This window comes from Mauremys mutica, chromosome 6 (assembly GCF_020497125.1).
Source record: "Mauremys mutica isolate MM-2020 ecotype Southern chromosome 6, ASM2049712v1, whole genome shotgun sequence".
Classification (NCBI taxonomy): domain Eukaryota; kingdom Metazoa; phylum Chordata; order Testudines; family Geoemydidae; genus Mauremys; species Mauremys mutica.
The window spans coordinates 67,361,612-67,380,647 of record NC_059077.1 but is presented as its reverse complement, the minus strand read 5'-3'; the positions used below and the strand labels follow the sequence as shown (position 1 = coordinate 67,380,647).

At 40.1% G+C, this 19,036-nt stretch overlaps 1 protein-coding gene across 1 annotated transcript in view; it reads left to right on the top strand.

Moving 5' to 3' along the window:
• The window catches only part of EPB41L4A (erythrocyte membrane protein band 4.1 like 4A), a 198,938-nt gene that overhangs the window by 136,701 nt on the left and 43,201 nt on the right, over window positions 1-19,036 (top strand). The window contains exons 13-14 of the mRNA XM_045020531.1: window positions 1,167-1,288; window positions 17,721-17,811. Coding sequence (XP_044876466.1) covers window positions 1,167-1,288; window positions 17,721-17,811 — 213 coding nt within the window. The remainder of the gene's footprint in view (window positions 1-1,166; window positions 1,289-17,720; window positions 17,812-19,036) is intronic.

The window sequence follows — 19,036 nt, the reverse complement described above, 5'->3', positions numbered from 1 at the left end:
TATATCTTAGTATAATATATAATATATCTTATCATAGATGTTTTGTTTAAACCTGCATTTGTCATTTATGGTTAATATCACTTTAAGGTTAAATTCAGATATAGAATATATTTTTAGTCTTATCATCTGCTTTTGTTTTGTTTTGTTTTTTACAGGGAAAGGGGAAGTGTAACTTAATTTTATTGAAAACAGTTCAGTAATATAAGTCCAAATAGGAGCCACAGTTTTTTGTGATATGGAGATTTACCTTATTTGTTCATTGTGTGTTAAGAAGCTTGTCTCTACTTGTCAGTTTAAATCTGAAAATGTTTAATATCTTTCCCAATTATTGTAAACTCAGGAACGCTTAGGTTTTAATTAATTGTTTTTGTTTTTTTCTAATGTCTAAAAGAAAATTTGAGAGCTGCACTGGGTACGCAACACAATATGCTTTTCAGGAACAAGTGCATATATTTACAACCTATGCCTAATTCACATTTACACTAAGGCAGCTTTACACTGTGTAGTCATGGGTGACAGAGCTTTAAAATGGGTGTAAATATAATCAGGTCTTATCATTTTTTTGTGTTAATGGCTTGTTGCAATCTGGCACTGCACCAAGTTTGGTGCCGCTTTATCATTCCCATTTTATGTGAAATATTAGGGCAGCCATTTGTCGCTTCAAAAAGAGCAATGCTAAAGGGATATTTTAGTAAGACAAATGACTGTAAAAATTAATTCAGGTAATAAAATTAGAGCAATCAAATTACTTAAGAAAATTGCATGCTCAAAGGTTATCGTGAGGCCACAAAAAGGGCCAATCTGTGTTGGCTACTGTCTTAATTCTCAATAAAGTAGCATTTTGTGTGGATTCTGGAATTGTTTCTGGAACTCAGTTGAAAAATACCAAATGCAGAAGAGATTGGCATGATCTGTTGGCAGTTGTGCCAAGATTTGATTTGAAACAAAATCACAATGAATGGCATTGTAGTTAATACCACACAGCCTGCTGTGTGAGCAGGAATATTAGAACCAGAATCAAGGTTCCATGAGTAACAGGTTGATAACTAATTCACTGTGTTGTCCCAACCCAGCATAATTTCTCTAAATAAAAATGTTAAATTGCTTTAAGGTTCACTTCTCAATTTTCTATTTATCCATCATATTGATTTTGTTGCATTTTCAAGTGGCAGGACAGCTTTGCAGATGAGCAGAGAACTTTCTGTCCAGCTTCCTCGGCCTGACCAAAATGTTGAAAGAAGTCATAGTAAGACTTATCCAAAAAGAAATGCACAAACGCAACAGACTGGTAAGCCCTATTTGAACACTTCTGTTTATTTTGTCTAAGGAGAAGCCTTTTCTTTGGCCAAAGATGAGTCACTCTGTTTTCAGGAAGTCAAGAAATTACTGCATTATCCTGAAGTTTTTCTTTAAAATGTGTTTTCTGTTTTTGTTTTAGACTGACATAAACATACTCATGTTAACTGGAGCTAAGAATTCCAACTTTATGAATAGAAGTGATAAAGGAGTGTGGATTAGTGATAGAAGTACATTTTTGTAGACTCAAATGTACAGTACAGTACAGTAGCCTGAAAACATGTAATCAAAAGGCATTTATTTTCTTTGTGATGTTTATAGCACTCTGCAGTTCAGACTACGTGGGCATGAATTACAGCTCACCCTAGCATGCTGTACTGTAACTCCCCTGTGTGGATGCTGCAGGTGCAAACAAAAAGGTACCTAGTTCTCATTAACTTAAGTCCTGTTGGGCCAATAAGGACTTTATTAGCCCAAACTTTTGTTCGTGCTTGTAGTGTCCACATGGGGGAGTTACAGTGCAGCATGCTAGTGTACGCTGCGATTCATATCCCTGTAGTCCAAAATGTGCAGCCAAGCAGATAAGCCCAAAGACTCTGTGAACAAGGTCTTGTGTCCTAAGTAGAACATTAGACCTACATAATGCCTCTGGGATCCCAGAATTATGCATCACTATTTAACCCAAGGATTCTTCCCTTCACTATTTCTCTCCAGTACAGTCCAACCAGTCCAACATAACTTGTGGCGTTTATTTTAATGTTAGATTTAATTTAAGTTTCCATCCTCCTTTGGATTTTTAGCGTGCTTTAGATATGTATGTTGAAAACTCATAACCGCATTGTCAAAATGTCATGGGGGAGCTGGAAGATCTGGCAGCTAGGTGGGGACATTTAGGACTAAGCGGTGACTGCAGGAATGGGCCCCAACATCATAAATAGTTCCTGAATTTTCATAATAGAAACAATAGGTTTTAAGATTTTAGGCTTCAATCCATACGAGTACTTATGCATGTACTTAACTTTCCATGCATGAGTAGTTCCATTGATTTAAATAGGATTACCCGTGTGCATAAAATTAAACATGTGCACAAGTGTTTGCAGGATTGAGGATTTAGTCCATAATACTTGAAAATTTAGCCAAATTTTCCTCTTATCACAAGGTAATTGAAATATTAGAGGCATTCAAGAGCCCCAGTTTTTTAAACCTAGCCTATACTGATACTAATGTGGTAAAATTTTAGATTTTTTACTTTTTAATGTTAATGTTGTCTTTAATATTTTCATTTTTTCTCCATTACATTTTCTGATATTTGTATATTCACATTTGACAAGATTTTTATAGAAAAAATAGGAAACACTAAAATAAGAAACTTTCTCAGAAAAAACATTAAAGAGAACAAAAAACAAAACAAAAACCCCCAAAACAAACAAAAAACCAGAATCCAAACAACCCTAAAATCCAAGTTTGATCGTGGAATAAATGCCAGTGAGTCATTATCTTAATTTATTCCTGTATCGTTTGCATTTATAGAATGGTAATGTTTTATGAGGATACCCTTTTATCATCTATTCCATCTTACTAGCTACCTAAATAGTTATCTACTGGTTAGAGCATGGATTGGGGCTAGGAAACTGGGATCAAGTCCTATCTCCGCCATCAGGCTCTGTGGTCTTGGGCAAATCAATCAATCGATCGCTCTGCCTCAAGTGCCCCAACTGTCAGAATTGAGATAGTAATGGTTACTACTGTACTTGCCTTGCAAGGGGGGTTGTGAGTATTAATTAATTAATGTCTAAATGCTTAAAATATATAGAGTGGGATTTTTAAAAGCACAGTTTTACTTTGCTCTCACTGACGTCTGTGGTAGATTTGGGAGCAGAGTCAGGCCAACACGGAGAGCTTTTAAAAATCCTACCAATATAGTGCCATGTAAATGATAATCATTGTTATGTATGTATTTCCTAATCTGTTTATATAGCTATTCATATCATGGGGCAGATGTTCCCCTCCTGTATTAAACAAGAGTTAGAGGGGAAAACTGCACTGGAAACCCTGAAAGATTTTCTTCATAGGCTTTTCTCAATATCATTTCCTTCTAATGAAGGAGCTTACAGCTTCCTGGAATGGAATGCAAAAGGCAGTTACCTGGATCCAGGAATGTTCTGTGCTGGTTACAGGTCTCACCTGTTTGATGTTTAAGCAAAAGTTAGTACTTCCCCCCTGTGCCTGTTAGTTGCAGCCCTCAGGAAGGAGTGGAACTACTTTACCGTTCTCAGAAAATGTAATCAGTTTACAATATGTGATTGTCTGAGCTATGTGTATGAAGAGAGACACTCCCTTTGCTTATAGGCTACTTCACAGTTCTGCTTTATGCTGCAGAGGTGTGTAGGTGCATAAACATGTAAGAGACTAGCTTCCTCTTGAAACTAAGGCAATGCCTACACTACGAGCTAGGAGTGTGGCTCCAGCTCGCGCACGTACTTGCACTAGCTCTCATTGAGCTAGCATGACTGTAAGTAGCTGTGTAGCCATGGTAGCACTGTTTGTGGCAGCAGAGGCATGTGCCAAGTACAAACCCGCCGCAAACCAGTGGGTATGTACTTGGCACGGCTCAGACGTGTCTCTGTTGCTGCTATGAGTGCTACCGTGGGTACACAGCTATTTATACTCATGCTAGCTTGATGAGAGCTAGTGTGAGTATGTGTACGTGAGCAGGACAATCGCATCCCTAGCTCATGGTATAGACATAGCCTGATTTTTGCTTTTTGAAAACGGCAGTAGGACTCTGATGGACTTTGAAAGACAAGGTAGACCAATAAAAAAATATTACCTCACCCACCTTGTCCAGTAAAATATATTACCTCACCCATCTTGTCTCTCTCATATTTTGGGACCAACATGGCTACAAAACACTGTACACAACATTTGGCATAAACATCCATTCAGCTGCACTATTCAGTATTTCTGTTGATAGTCTGAAATGGATTTCAGTTCCTGCCTCATCTCTCTCCTCTAATTTTGCAGAAAAGTGCATGGCTACTCAGTGATCACAGTGAGTGATCCTGTCAGCTGTAACATAAATCTCCAGTATCTGTTCAATATGATCACTTGAATGTCTTGTATTCTTTACTATTCTTTATTGTTTCAGTGGCAAATGTTCTGCGCTCATTGATAGTTGCTGTCATTTTTCTATGGTTGTGAGGAAACTGAAACCTATTCTATGTTTTTGTTTGCCTGTAGTGATGTGCAAAATTCCACAAGAAGTGCATATCTGTGTTGTTTTGTTGACTTACAAAATTTTGTAGCTTACAAATTTAAATAAAAAAAGCTTTTCCCCCATGTCCATTTATATATGCATATGTCTATAGCCTCTTTCCCATTCACCGATGTGTAGATTATTTTATTTTTAATATAATTTGTGTACTCAGTAAACCATTTATCACCAAATGAGTCCCAGAAGTGCTGCCACTTTCTGTTGATGGGTGTGCCTTACTTCTAAATGATTATCCACAAAAACAAATAATTGTTGCATATATCACTTAACCTCTTGGGAAAGGTGAGAGAGCCAAAATGTTCTCCATGGAGAACAAGAAGCATTACAAAAGAAAGACATGCATGTTCCTCTGACAGGCTTTCCTGACACTTGTAACATCCTTGCATATAAATGAGCATCTGTTTGAAACCTCATTTTTTATTTTGCATATGGGCATGTACATTGATAAACAAGGGTAGCCCACTTTCTATGTTTAAAAAGATTTTCGGAGGTTGAGGGCTGATTAATGTTTCTCTCTTCATGCTGAGTATAATTGGATACCTCATGTGACAGGCTCTGCTACATCTCATTGGTATAAAACCTACCTTTTTCACATAGACTCTTTCTTGAATGTAATGGTGGTGAGTCCAGTTAACCCAGTAAATCAATTCTGCCTCACTTGATTCATATTATGCATCATTTGATAAAAATATAAGCTCATAGCAGACTTTAAATCCTACAGAATAATTCTGATTTAGGAGATGAGCTTGGTAGGATGAAGTAGTGTTATGAGTTATTTAAAGCTTCCCATGCTTAAAGTATCTGGGAGAGTAATATGACATAGCTTATTAAAATAAATACAATTTTTTAGGATAGTTAGAATTGTACCAGTTGTTGTCATGATAACTAATCATTCATAGTATTATATTTTGTGTGGCGTAATAGAATTAAACATGCATTGCTCAGCATTTTACACTGATTTATTTGACTTGATTTTGCCTGTCTCCTCATCTGAATTATACATTCTTTAAAGTGTTTTGTGCCAAGCACCATTTTGTGCCAAGCACTGCTGGGGATGGTTTAACTTTTGCTTTATTTTTTTTAATAAAAGAAAACAGAATGATATTTACCAAAAAGATCTCAATTTCTTGCACATAGTTCTTAGTACAAGAAGATACCTCTTGTAATTTCCCTCTTTCTCCTTCCTGGCTCAATAGTTCATCTGCTTTTTAACACTACAAAAATCTATTTAAATAAAAAACCCAACCCTTTCCTTTCTGCAGCCAGCTCAGTTAGGTCAATTTAGGGCTAGATTTAGGTGCTTGTGTCCCCTGTACAAGGGATAGGCACAGTCTGAGCTCCTGTGGTGGGTGAGTGAGGATGGAGAGCCAGGGCTAGGGATGGTGCACTGTGCACACCTGGGAGTTCTGGATGGTACTGTGTTTTCTGAGCCACAGTCTATCCTGGAGTTCCCCTTGGGAGGGGTCTGCTCCACATTCCCTCCAATTTGGGACTGTGTGTAAATCACACAATGTAGCCCTTAAAATCCCTACTCCCTCCCTTATCTCATAAAAATAATGTTTTCTGCCACCAGCCATCCCAGTTCCTGTAGTGGCCCTGTGCTGATTGTCATGGCTGATTATATAAAAACATTGAATTTATCACATATTGTCCATCTCCCGCTGTTCTCACCACTGTAGTGATAGGGTTAGCTATCCCATGTAATGCTGAGCTATCCCGTGTAATACTTCCTTGTTACATTGGCCCATTATCACATGGGCCTAAACTCATTAGCATGGCAGCCAGTGACTGAACCCCATATTAAGAGTGGGAGCAGATGCTGAGAGGATAATGATGGAAACATTTAATTTTTATGTGTGCTTGTTAAATATATTTTGGGCTTAAAATGGAGATCTGGGGGAGGGAGTGTACATAGTGAAGAGAGGGAAACTTTAGGTTTATTCCTAAAAATATTCATTAAAAATGATCTGGTTCTCTTGATGGGATAGACAGTTTGGTTTTGGCCTGGCAGATTATCTTCCCGGGAACAAGATTATAGTTATACAAAAACATCCCTCTTATTATCCCTTACTTAAAACGTTACATATGTCAGCCATTCAGGTATTAGAGAAAAATCAGACAAGGAAGCTTTAATCTCTATGTATTTGATGTGTATCTGTTCCATTAAAGTGAATGACAGGAGGCTTTTTAATTATCTGTTTTACTGCAACAGATTAAAAAGCTAGTAGCCAAGACACATTAGGAGATTTGGGTGCTCTAAACATATGCTAGATACTTGTAATCTATGAACTATGAGCTAAGTATAAAACCTTATTTAGATCTCCCGTTACACTGAGATGAAACCAGTGTATCTTCATTGTCTCCACTGGAGCTACTGTGATTTCACCAGTATAAATGAGGTCAGAATCAAGGCTTTAGTGTTAATTTTCTTTATAATATTTTTTTCTATAAAACTTGTCATGGGTTTTTAGAGAAATAAATGGGCCATGTTTGACCATAGTAGTTAATGTTTACCACTAACCAGTGTTTGTTCATTTACTACATAGATTGACTATTAGATTTTTTTCTACTTTGGAATTTGGAGCCATAACACTGCAGTAAAATTCCAAAGAGTGTAACATAAACATTAATCACTGTACTTTAATTTAAAAAAGAGAGAAAAAATACATTTTTTCTTTATCCTTAGAATCTGCAAATCTGGTTTTCTCCTCGCTAAACACTCATACAAAATTAATTGGCACTCCAGGCTGTTAGCACCAAACAGACAAGGTTAATTTTCTAATATGGTGTTAGGTTTGGAGAGTTTCTTTCATAGGCTCAAGTCTGCGGTATGAGCAGCTGACTGTGCTGTGCTCTTATTCACTTTCTGGTTTAATTTAGTTGGAAAAGGGTTACAGTTAAATGTTGCTCTGGTTATAAATCAAAAATGCCACCAGTGGAGCAGTGTTCAGGATCCCTCATTGTTCTGTAGCATTCTATTGTGATCAGAATGGCATTTTGTGCAGCTTTCAAAATGCTGGAGACTAGGTGCATTTGTCTGATGAAAAGGTTATTTATCCTTTTTGTTAAGTGTTCCATTATAAGAGTTCCTTATGGGTATTCTTCCTGGGACAATGTTTATATGACCCCATTTACTGCTACCCAAAGATTCTGATTTACTCAATAATTAAAATGCATAGTTTACAGTAAATTATTATTATTGCTTTAGGACCTGATTCACTAGTGCCTTGCACAGATGTTTACACCTGTGCAAAGAAGTAGGTGTAAAATGCTACCATTCCGATTTAGGAGCAGCCTAGATTAGGTGCAGTCTGGAAGATTAAGCCATTAATATTTATGCTGCTGTACCATACCTTGTCTTATCAGGATCAGGGCCCAGATCTACTAGACACTGTGCAAACATGTATGCAGGCCCAGTCCCTCACCTGAGAAGACTATGTATTATCATGGGATACTGCAGGGCACATCTCATTTCTTGTATGCAGTATTGTCAACCCCAAACATTCAAAATCATTAGTCAGGCGCTAACAAATCATGGCATTGTCTTAAAAATAAGGAATTTTTACATAGATAATAGGTGTTGTGTTTTTTATATTAGACTTTTGATTTTTGAGCCTGTAGGATCAGATTGTCAAGCTTTTCTCTGCAGGTATGGGGATGTGACGGGGTCTGCTTATCCCGCACTAGCCCAGACAGGGTTTTAAGCCCATGTTATTGACAGTGGAAGTCCTGCCTCCCTGGCAAGACTGGGCATGCTCCGAGTGCTCTAGTAGTATAAAGGCAGGGAGCCCAGCTCATTCTGGGCTGGAAGCTGTAGGGGAAGGACCTGCCTGGGAAACTCCTGCAGAGGGCCAGTCACAGCACTGGGAATTGAAGCCATTCACGGCCTGCCTGCACCCTGGCAACTGGAGGAACCCTTGGAGACGACTGGCCCTGCTGAACACAGAGGACCCGACATCTCATGGGAAACCCCAACACAGACTCTGGTAGACTCTGGGAGTTACACAATTCAGTGCTGATAAACATCTTCGTGTGGTGGGGAATGCCCTCTTGCGACCTGGAATACAGTGTCTAATTCTGGGTGCCACACTTCAGGAAAGATGTGAATAAATTGGGGAGAGTCCGCAGGAGAGCAACAAAAATGATAAAAGGTTTGGAAAACCTGACCTATGAGGAAAGGTTAAAAAAATCTGAGCATGTTTAGTCTTGAGAAAAGATTTGGGGGGACCTGATAACAGTCTTCAAATATGCTAAGCTCTGTTTCAAAGAGGATGGTGATCAATTGTTCTCCACATCCACTGAAGGTAGGACAAGTAGTACTGGGCTTAATGTGCAGCAAGGGAAATTTAGGTTAGATATTAGGAAAAACTTTCTAAGTATAAGGATAGTTTAGTAGCACTGGAATCAGTCACCAAGGGAGAGTGTGGAATTCTCATCATTGGAGGTTTTAAAGAACTGGTTAGACAATCAGTTCTCAGGTGTGCTTTGTCCTGCCTCAGTGCAGGGGGCTGGATTAGCTGACCTCTCAAGGTCCTATCTGGTTGTAGCTTTCTATGGTTCTATGAACAAGAAGTTCAACATACTGTTCCAGAGAAGCACAAGGTCAAGACTCAAGGGACAATGCCCTCCCACTGTCCTGGACAGGCCACTTCAGGTATGCCTTCTCTCCCAGACCACTAATACCCCAGGTTCTATGGAAGATTTGTCACAACAAAGCACAAGTCATTCTCATCTCACCCTATTGGCCCAGACAGTTCAAATTTGCAGACCTCCTACAAATGTCAGTCTGTCAACCCATCAGCATTCAGTCCTTCCTGGACCTGCTAACTCAGGAGAATGGCAGGATTAGACATCCCAGCCCAGACTCTCTTCACCTCATGGTTTGGTTTTTGGATGGGCATCAGACCTAAAGCATTCCTGTTTGGAGGCTGTTCAATCTATTTTTAATTACAGCAGGAAAGTGTCTACCAGAAAATGTTATCTAGCCAGGTGGAGCCATTTCTCTACTTGGGTGCACCAGAAGCAGTTATCATCAGGGGTTGCAGGTATTCCTGCTCTTTTAGACTCTCTCTTCACTCTCAAGACATTGGGTCTGTCTATTAGCTTATTGTGGGTCCATCTAGTGCAATCAGTCCATTCCATCCTCCAGTAGGTGGCTATTTTATTTTTACTCACTCAGTAACAACTAGATTTCTGAAGTGTCTACTGGTGAAGCCAGCACCACAGTGGGACATCTATCTCCTATTTTCAACACTTACTAGGCCACCTTTTGAACCGTTGGCCGTGTGCTTTATGTCCCACCTGTCTATGAAGGTCACCTTCCTGGTTGACATTAGGTCGGTCAGGAGGGTAGGCAAGCTGGGGGCTCTCATGGCTAAACCATGTAGACTACATTTCATAAAGAGAACGTATCCCTTTGTCTCCACCTGAAATTCATCCCAAAGGTAATTTACAAATTCCAACATAAACCAATTGATTCACTTAATGGTGTTCTTCCCAAAACCTCATGCCTCCAGCGAGAAGAGGAGACTTCACTCTCCCAATGTCAGATGAGCATTGGTGTTCTACCTGCAAAGAACGAAACCATTTACAAAATCACGTAGACCAGGGGTCGGCAACCTTTACTATCAAAAGAGCCATTTTGCCCCCTCTTCCACTAAAGAAAAATAGTCTGGAGCCGCAAAACATAACACTGCTTATAAACTTTTAAAAGTTTTAATCTTTTTTTAATTTTACCTGTTACAACAACAGAATACAACAAACAGAAGTGCAGTGTGCATCTGTAGGCCTACTTTGAAATAAATTAAACACTGAACTATGCAGGCCTTTTTGAGTCCTTCCCGTATTTGTGTAAAATTAAAATAAAACGTAGCTCACTTTAATATAAAAAAACATATAGTTGCAGCTTAGCAGTTTTAAAAAAGTAAACATAAAATTAGGAACGTTTTTTGACAAGTCCATTTCAGTGTGCTCTCATCCTCTTCGGGTTTCTTTCTCGGCCAGCAATCAACCGAAGCACCTGAACATACAATAAAAAACTACTTCAGCTCCGGGTCTGAAATAAATGTTTTTTTCTGAATAATAATAGCCTATTAAATGCTAGTGTTCTCACCTGTTTAATGTGACTTCTGTTTCTGAAGCTCAATGCTGATCTTCCCTATGTCGGGGCTGTAATATGTGACTTTGATCTTCACACAGGACTGTAGGCTCTCATTTGTGAGGCGGGAGCGATATTTGGACTTTATGAAGTTCATGCTCGAGAAAACTTGCTCGCATAAGTATGTTGAGCCAAAGATGGACAGGACTCCAAATGCATACTTTTTCATGTTCATATATACGTGTCGGGAATGGCACTCCATGTTTCAAAAACAAGTTTGTCGGGTTTGGGGAGGTTTTCAATATCATTCCATTTGTGCTCTTTAGCGAGAGTGGCCTTCTGACGGGCGACTTCTTCGAGATCCGCTGTCAGGCTTTTGAACTTGGACACCCATAAGTCTTTATCCGCTATGTCGGCCAGTTCAATTTCAAGATTGGGCTGACTTATCCCTGTGAATGCAGATATGTTCAGCAGGGATGGGTCGATGTCCAGCGGTGTGACAGGGAAGGACAGAGTGTTTTTTTCTTTTCTGAACTCGCTGAATCTTTCTCCAAATGCAGCTTGCATTGCCATAATTGCACGGTGTAAATAATCACAATTTATGTGATTGTTCTCTTCTTTGAACTCTCTCAGGGAGGGGAAGTGAGAGAGCGTACCTCTCTGTACATCTCTGGCAAACACTGTCATCTTGCGCTCAAACGCCAGAACATCCTCCAGCAACTGCAGGGCCGTGCTTCCCTTTCCCTGGAGATTTTTATTCAGCGTGTTTAAGTGACTTGTCATATCCACCATGAAATAAAACTTTTCCAGCAAATCGAGGTCTCCCAGTTCGGGATAGCTGAGGCCTTTGCTTTCCAAGAAGGTTTTCACATGTTCCAGACAAGCATCGAAGCGTTTCAGCACATCTCCCCTTGACAGCCACCGAACTCTGTTGTGCAGCAGGAGATCCAAATATGCGCTCTCGACTTCATCTAACCATGAACAAAACTGTCGGTGGTTTAACCCGTTTGCAATTATTTTGTTCACTATCTTAATAACGAGGTTCATCACTTCCACACATTCAGGGGGGAATGTTTGAGCGCACAGTGCTTCTTGGTGCAAGATGCAAAGAAACGTCATCAGCTCTCGATCCAGCGACTTTTGAAGTAAATTCACAAAGCCCTTCTGTGCTCCTCTCATACTGGGTGCACCATCAGTAGACACTGACACCAGGTGAGTGGTGTTTATTCCTTTGGCTTTTAGACAACTCAAAACAGCCTCACAAATGTCCTGTCCCCGCGTTTGGCCCTTTAGCGGTATGAGTTCAATCAGTTCTTCCTGCGGCCCATCAGAGTTCACATATCTGCATAACAGTGCTGTCTGCTCAATATCGTTTACATCACTTGACTCATCACAGGCAATTGAATATGTTTGAGCTGAATTGATGTCATCAATTTGCTTACTGGTGATGTTTGTTGCCATTTTAATGGTCCTGTCCTTGACGGTCTTTGCAGAGAGAGGCATTTCTTTAATTTTCTGAATAATTTCCTGTTTGTTTTTGAATTCGGAGAATAGATGCTCTGATATTTTTATGAACGATTCTTTCATGTATTCTCGGTCTGTGAACGGCTTCCCCCTCCTTACGATCTCATGAGCTGCCACAAAACTAGCAGCTGTAGTTGAGTTTGGAGAGTTGATCTACTTCTTGAAAGTATGTTTGCTCTGCTCAACTTTCCGTAGTAGTTCCGAAATCGCTCTCTTTCGCCCATCTTCAGTTGGGTACTTTTCAGAAAATGCTGAGTGCTTGTTTTGAAAATGTCTTTCAACGTTACATTTTTTGTTGTTTGCTAATTTCTCGCCACATATCAAGCACACAGGTAAGCCAGCGTTGTTGGCAGTGAAGGCAAAGGAATCTGTCCATGCAGAATTAAACTCTCTATTTTCTTCTGAGATTTTTCTTTTTTGGGATGTATTCATGGTTAGCTTACCGCGGGGGTCGCACACTCAAGAAGCCGCCTGCAGGTAAAGGCGAGGGCTATAGACGTGGATGTGATGCATATTTTAATTGACAAATTATAAAAACTTTTTAAAAATTCGATGTTAAAGTATCACCTCGAACTCCAAGATAACTGTGCAACAAAATAAACAAAAATAAAATAATATATACATAAAAATTAAATTAATAAATAACCGTTATTCTTTTTTTTTCTTTTTTTTTTCTTTTGTCAAGGCCGAAGGGAGCCACAACAAGGAGGCTGAAGAGCCGCATGCGGCTCCGGAGCCGCGGGTTGCAGACCCCTGAGGTAGACTATTTGTTGCTATAGTGGAGTGAGCACGGAGACAAGCAATATCTACTCAGAGACACTATAAATGGATTTCTGGCTGTAGCCTCCTTTACTATCAGTTGATGCATTTCACTCCCCTGGACAGGATGAGGGCCCATTTCACTAGAGCACAGGCAACCTGAGTAGCATTTCTTCAAGACGTGCCTATGTTGGACATACGTAAGGGGGCAACCTGAAGTTCCATGCACACTTTTAAGATGCATAATGCTTTGGTCCAAGCCCCTTCTGCTGATGCAGCCTTTGGAATGCAGTTTTACAGACACCTATACAACCTGCATCCTCGCACTCCCCTCCTATTTGAGTACTGCTTGCCAGACACTCAGGTGTGAAATACACATAGGGACCAGCACTCAAAGAAGAAGTAGAGGTTACTTTCCTGTAACTGGAAGTTCTTCAAGATGTATGGTCCCTATCTGTTTTCCGCTACCCTTCCTCCTTCCCCCTGCTTCAAGTCATGACTGGATTAATGGTAGAAAAAGAATTGGAAAGGTAGTCGGTCCTCATCTCCCCTACACCCTAGGTGCTGAGCACAAGGAGATCCAGGGTGGAGGCCAGGGTGGACACTACTTGCAAGATTTTCCGGTCTCAGGTGCATGGTACACGTGCATGCCCACACGTGGAATATTGATAGGGACAACACATCTTGAAGAACTTCCAGTTACAGGTAAATAATCTCCATTTACCACACAGTAGTATCTGAGCTACTGCAGTTATTTCCCTGGTCTCAGAAAAAGCATTAACTACAGTGTGCTAGCTTTGAATGGTGACCTTTTTATCTCACATACTTCTAATGGCATGGGCAGGCTAATAACATCTACTGTGATGGAGCAAGGCCGGATGGCTACAGGAAAGTACTCAGGAACAGGTATGTTAGCCCCAGGCTAAGCAAATCCCTAGTACCATGGGAACCAAAATGGCAGCTGCTCCAGGGTAATTAAGGCACCTGGGGCCAATTAAGAACTTTCTAGAAGGCACCGGAGAGTGCTACATTGATTGGAGCACCTGCAGCCAATCAGGGCAGGCTAATCAGGGCACCTGGTATAAAAAGGGGAGCTCACTCCAGTCAAGGAGGAGGAGCCAGAGGAAGGAAGGGTGTATGAGGAGCTGGGAGCCAGAGACACAAGGAACTAAGAACTGAGAGGGTGTACTGCTGGAGGATTGAGGAAACATCATACAATCAAGCAGTATCAGACACAAGGAGGATCCTATGGTGAGGATAAGAAAGGTGTTTGAAGGAGGCTATGGGGAAGTAGCCCAGGGAGCTGTAGCGGTCAAGCAGCGGTTACAAGTAGCACTATAGAGACTGCTGCAATTCACAGGGCCCTGGGCTGGAACCCGGAGTAGAGGGCGGGCCCGGGTTCCCCCCAAGCCTCGCTACTCCTAATCAGACATAGGAGGAGGTGATCCAGACTGTGGGTTTCATCCAAGGGGAAGACCACTGAGGGGAGGAAATCCGCCAATAAGCGCAGGACCTACTAGAGGAGAGGAGGAACTTTGCCACACTACCCACAAAACTAATCAAGCCAAACACTGCCAACTCCCTATAACTTACTGCCCCAACTTGCTCCCTCCTCATATGCTGACAAAAAGGGGGGAAATTGCCTTTCATCATTCTTACTATGTGTCACCTTTTTTATTTTGACCTTAAACATTTTGATCTCTTGCTGCACCTTCCAAAGAGGGAATGTTTGCAGTATTCTTTATTCTTTTAATAAGGTTGGGGTTTTTTTCCTGTGATTTTCATACTCAGACTCAATCAGGAAGAGTCTTTGGTTTTTCTAACTCCTTTATTCTACCATTCCCTTCCCCTATTCTTTCACAATCCAAGTGGTGGTGTAGCATCATAGCTATTAACCTGTACTAGAAAATAGAAACTAAGCTGTATGGATGAATGTGCACTGCTTCAGGCAGATTATAGTCTTGGTTCTCTCTTTAATTGATTATAAAATGGAGCATACTTAGAATCCCTAAATACTGTATTAAATTTTGTTTTTACAAATGACTTCAAAAGTAAATGGTACCTGTTCAATATTTCACTATTTAGGGCATGAGTCTGCCTAATCCTTATGCTTGTGTGACCAGAGTAAAGGGCAGACAGAATCACAGTCTTTGCCCTCAGAGAAATGCAAGGACGGCTCTCTCCTTACTTCACTGGGGGAGACAGAGGATCGGAGGAGGAGAAAGGGCCTTGGCTCCATCTCCCATATTCACCGGGCAGCAAAGTCACATGGAAAATAGTAAACTGCAGCCCAGAAGGGGTTGGATGCTTAGCCTTTGCACACCCAGGAGCTCTAGGAGGCAGAATTCCTTTCACTGCTACCTCTGTGGTGGCTTTTCTCTGCATTGACCTTTAATGTGGGGTGTGCTTACAAGGCGCAAATAAGCCCTCACTAAATTTTAAACATTATTTCTAGTTATTATAACCCTGAAAAAAGCTATTATTTCATACCATAACATTATAAAAGCTGTTCCTTCCAAACACAAAACTTAGTGTTTCCTTATGAGTACAGGCGAGTCTCATCTTATGCGGGGGTTCCGTTCCGCTGTTAGCGCATAAAGCGAAAACCGCGTATAGTCAAAATTACATTGAGTTGAATGGCGGGCGGAATCGCCCGCACTACAGTTACAGTATTAAAATTGTTATTTTTCTCTTTTTTTGTTTTGTTTTTGCCAACCGCATAAAGCTGAAATCGCACATGTTAAAAGCGTGTAAGATGTGACAGACCTGTAGTTTCATAGATGTCAATCAATCTGTAGCAGTGTGAAGAATTTTAAATTGAAATCTTACATTATCTTCGATGTACAATACAAGAGCCCTATCCGGAACTGATTTACAAAGTGGTTTGTGTACTCTGTCTCAGGAGTCGAGAACAGTTTTGAAGATAAGCTTTGTAGGAGGTGACTAAAATTGTCATTGAGATGGAAAGAGAGAGAGTGAGTTGAAGGGAATGTTATTTTATAAAGCCTGTGTACAGAGGACAGACACAGAAGTCTCACCCAGATTATTTTTAGTACAATGCTAATACCATGGCTCAGGTAAAAACGATGAATCCTACAGGGTATACCAGAGGTCCAGCAATTTCTTAACTAGCTGCAAATATCTTGCATTGTAATATTACAATATCTAAATGCTATCCATTTTTTTTAAAGTCTTGGGATAATTTTACTAGCACCCATATACTTTACTCTGTTAGATATTTACTCAATATTCAAAATAATGTTTTCCTTGGTAGTTCCACAGAAGAAACAAGGCATCAGAAATGTGAATATATATTGCACAGTGTGGAAGCCAAAAAGGCAGTGTGACCAAAACAAACAAATCTTGATGGTGGTAACAAACCTGCAGGATGTACTAGGTTAAATAGTTTTTCCTTTAATGATTTTGAAATGTGGAAATTAATATACAGCGTAACATTTTTATACTACTTTGAGCTTAACTGTCTTAGCCTAGTGTGTTGTGTGTGAATAAATCTGAGTTTAAGGTCTCTATGCTTCTCAAAGCATAAATGCATGAACCTGTTTCCTTGGATTCCGGAACGGGGTGGGGCATGGAAGGAGGGAGTGCTGCATTTTCCTCCCATTCTGTGGAAGCCTCTACATCGATTCCACAGAAGATTTCAGCCCTACAGATTTGGGGTGGATGGAACCAAAATAGGGAGGGAACCTGGCAGATTATTGGGAATAAACTGTTGCCAAGTGTCCTCTATACATATGCCCCATGTCTCTGTCTGATCCCCTGTGATCCACAAGTATGGGGGGTTGGTGGGGAGGTTTGGGACCAACAGCCTGTGCTTCCTCAAACAGAAAAATAGCAAACAAACTCTGTGAGTGCAACTCAGAGTGCCCAGTCCCTTACGTGGCTTACTCCCCCACAGATCAACATTGGGCCCTAAATTCCTGGGGGTGGGGATTGTGTCAGTTTACATGTTGAGTGAATTGTCAGCACCAATAAATAACTAATACGGTAAAAATCTAGCTAATCCACACTCCTCTAAAACTAAACTACAACTGACAAAATAAATGAACAAAAGACAAAGTTTCATGAGCATTATTTTGATTGTTTATTGTGTTTGTCCATTTACTTGTCAATTCACAAGTTCATTAATTTATAGCTGTTCTCCGGTCAGAAGTGTAAATTAGCAAAATTCTGTTGTAATAATGAATGTTATACAGGTAAATTATCCAAGCATCAAACAATGTTAAATTATCAATTTGAGAGATTTTCCTTTAAAAAGATCCATCCATTGTGCTGTATTATTATTTCAGTGACCTCTTTTCACACAGTTATTACATCATGGATTACCATTTCTTTTGTAATATGGACTACATCTAAATAAAGATGTAGTCTCCCAGACACCTCCCCTCCTATTCATAGTTGGGCAAACCATCTCCTGTTTGTAGCTGCATAATATTCCTATGGGAACTGCAGCAATTGCTTATGTGGAAAGGTAATATTAAGAAAGTATTTAATATATTTTTGGCTTTCTTTTAATGCAGTGCAGCTAGAAATAAGATTAAGGAGCTAGTATTTTTTAACCAGTTTATCCCCTGGGACTGCTGGCATGTGCTTCATGGACCACAGTCTGGGAACCAATAAGATAGCAATTGTATGTTTTTATATTTCACAATACCGCGGTACATTCAATAGGATTGTGTAAAGTTCTGCAAAGTAGCCAAAATATGTAGGAGAGCCACTAAAAGTTGGTTTGGGGTTTTGTTTTTCCCCCAGGATCCAAAAGCATAAATCAGGTTACAGCAAATATGGAAACTGTGGAAAAAGAAGGAACCACTAAAATTATTGCACCTTCCCCAGTAAAAAGGTAAGTGTAGTGAGACCAAAAAGGTTTAATCTTGGCTTACTAATGAAGAGCTCCCATAAAGTGTTGGATAGAAAAAGAAGTATATTAAGTATTAGTAAATTTTTAAGGCCAAGAAGGACCTTCTGCCCAACTCATGCCATAGAATTTCACCCAGTAATTCTTGTATCAATGCCTTATCTTCTGGCTGCACAAGAGTGTATTGTTTAGAAAGACATCCAGTCTTGATTTAAACAAAAAAACCACCAGATTATGGCATGAAAGACATTTCCTGGGTTGGGGTTGGGGTGAAGGTCCACAGCCCCAGTGGGAGCTTCAGAAGGAAGGATCAATGCATCCAAGAATGCAGAGGAAGAATGGAGTCTGAGAAGTCCTCTGAAAGGGCGCAGCATGTGTTCCTACTGTCCACCTCTGTTCAGGGCCAGTTCTTCTTTCCGGAGTGAGGCAGGAGAACAGGTGGGCATGGCCCCATCCCACTCAAACTGCCCACTTTGGGAAATCTGGCACTGCTGTCAGTCCTTGCAGCCACCACCCATTCTGCTGTGCTGCAGACACTGGTAAGGCCAGGCATAATATTGACCAAAGTTTAAGAATCTTTTGGGCCAGATCATGAGCTGGTGTAAATCAGCAACACTCCATTGAATATAGTGGTCAATTTTCTTTCATTTTCAGAACTGAAATATACTTCTCCAGTTAACAGTTATACTTAAGAGGGAAAGAAAACCTGAACCTGAACACCTAAACATGACAAAATTGAAAGTCTAAAATATTCTGCAGCAGATTCCCATTAATGTATGTTTTTAAACAGTGTTAATCGTTTTAAATTAAAATAACTGGTTAAAACAACTTCAGAGTATATCTGCTATTCCTTGCAGACTGCATATCTTGTGTATTGTAGGCACTTGTCTGTATAGAGACTTGCTCCATTTTTAGAGAAGATATTAAGAGAGAAGTTTCTCTACCATGACAGTTAAATAACAAAATTCCTTGATTTTTCTTTGTATCTGTATCAGCATTTGAAAAATATTTTCTACCTCTACTAAACATGGGGTCCAGACAGCATACTTCCTCTGTGAGGCATTTACAGTTTGGTACTCCATCCCACTTCATTCTAGTAATACACCCTAAGAATGCTTACAAGGCATCTTTTATCAACTCCTCTGAGCTGAGTCTTCATAGCTTAGCATCTCATTCACTGCTGAAATAGATAGCTGCTCACCTATGCATA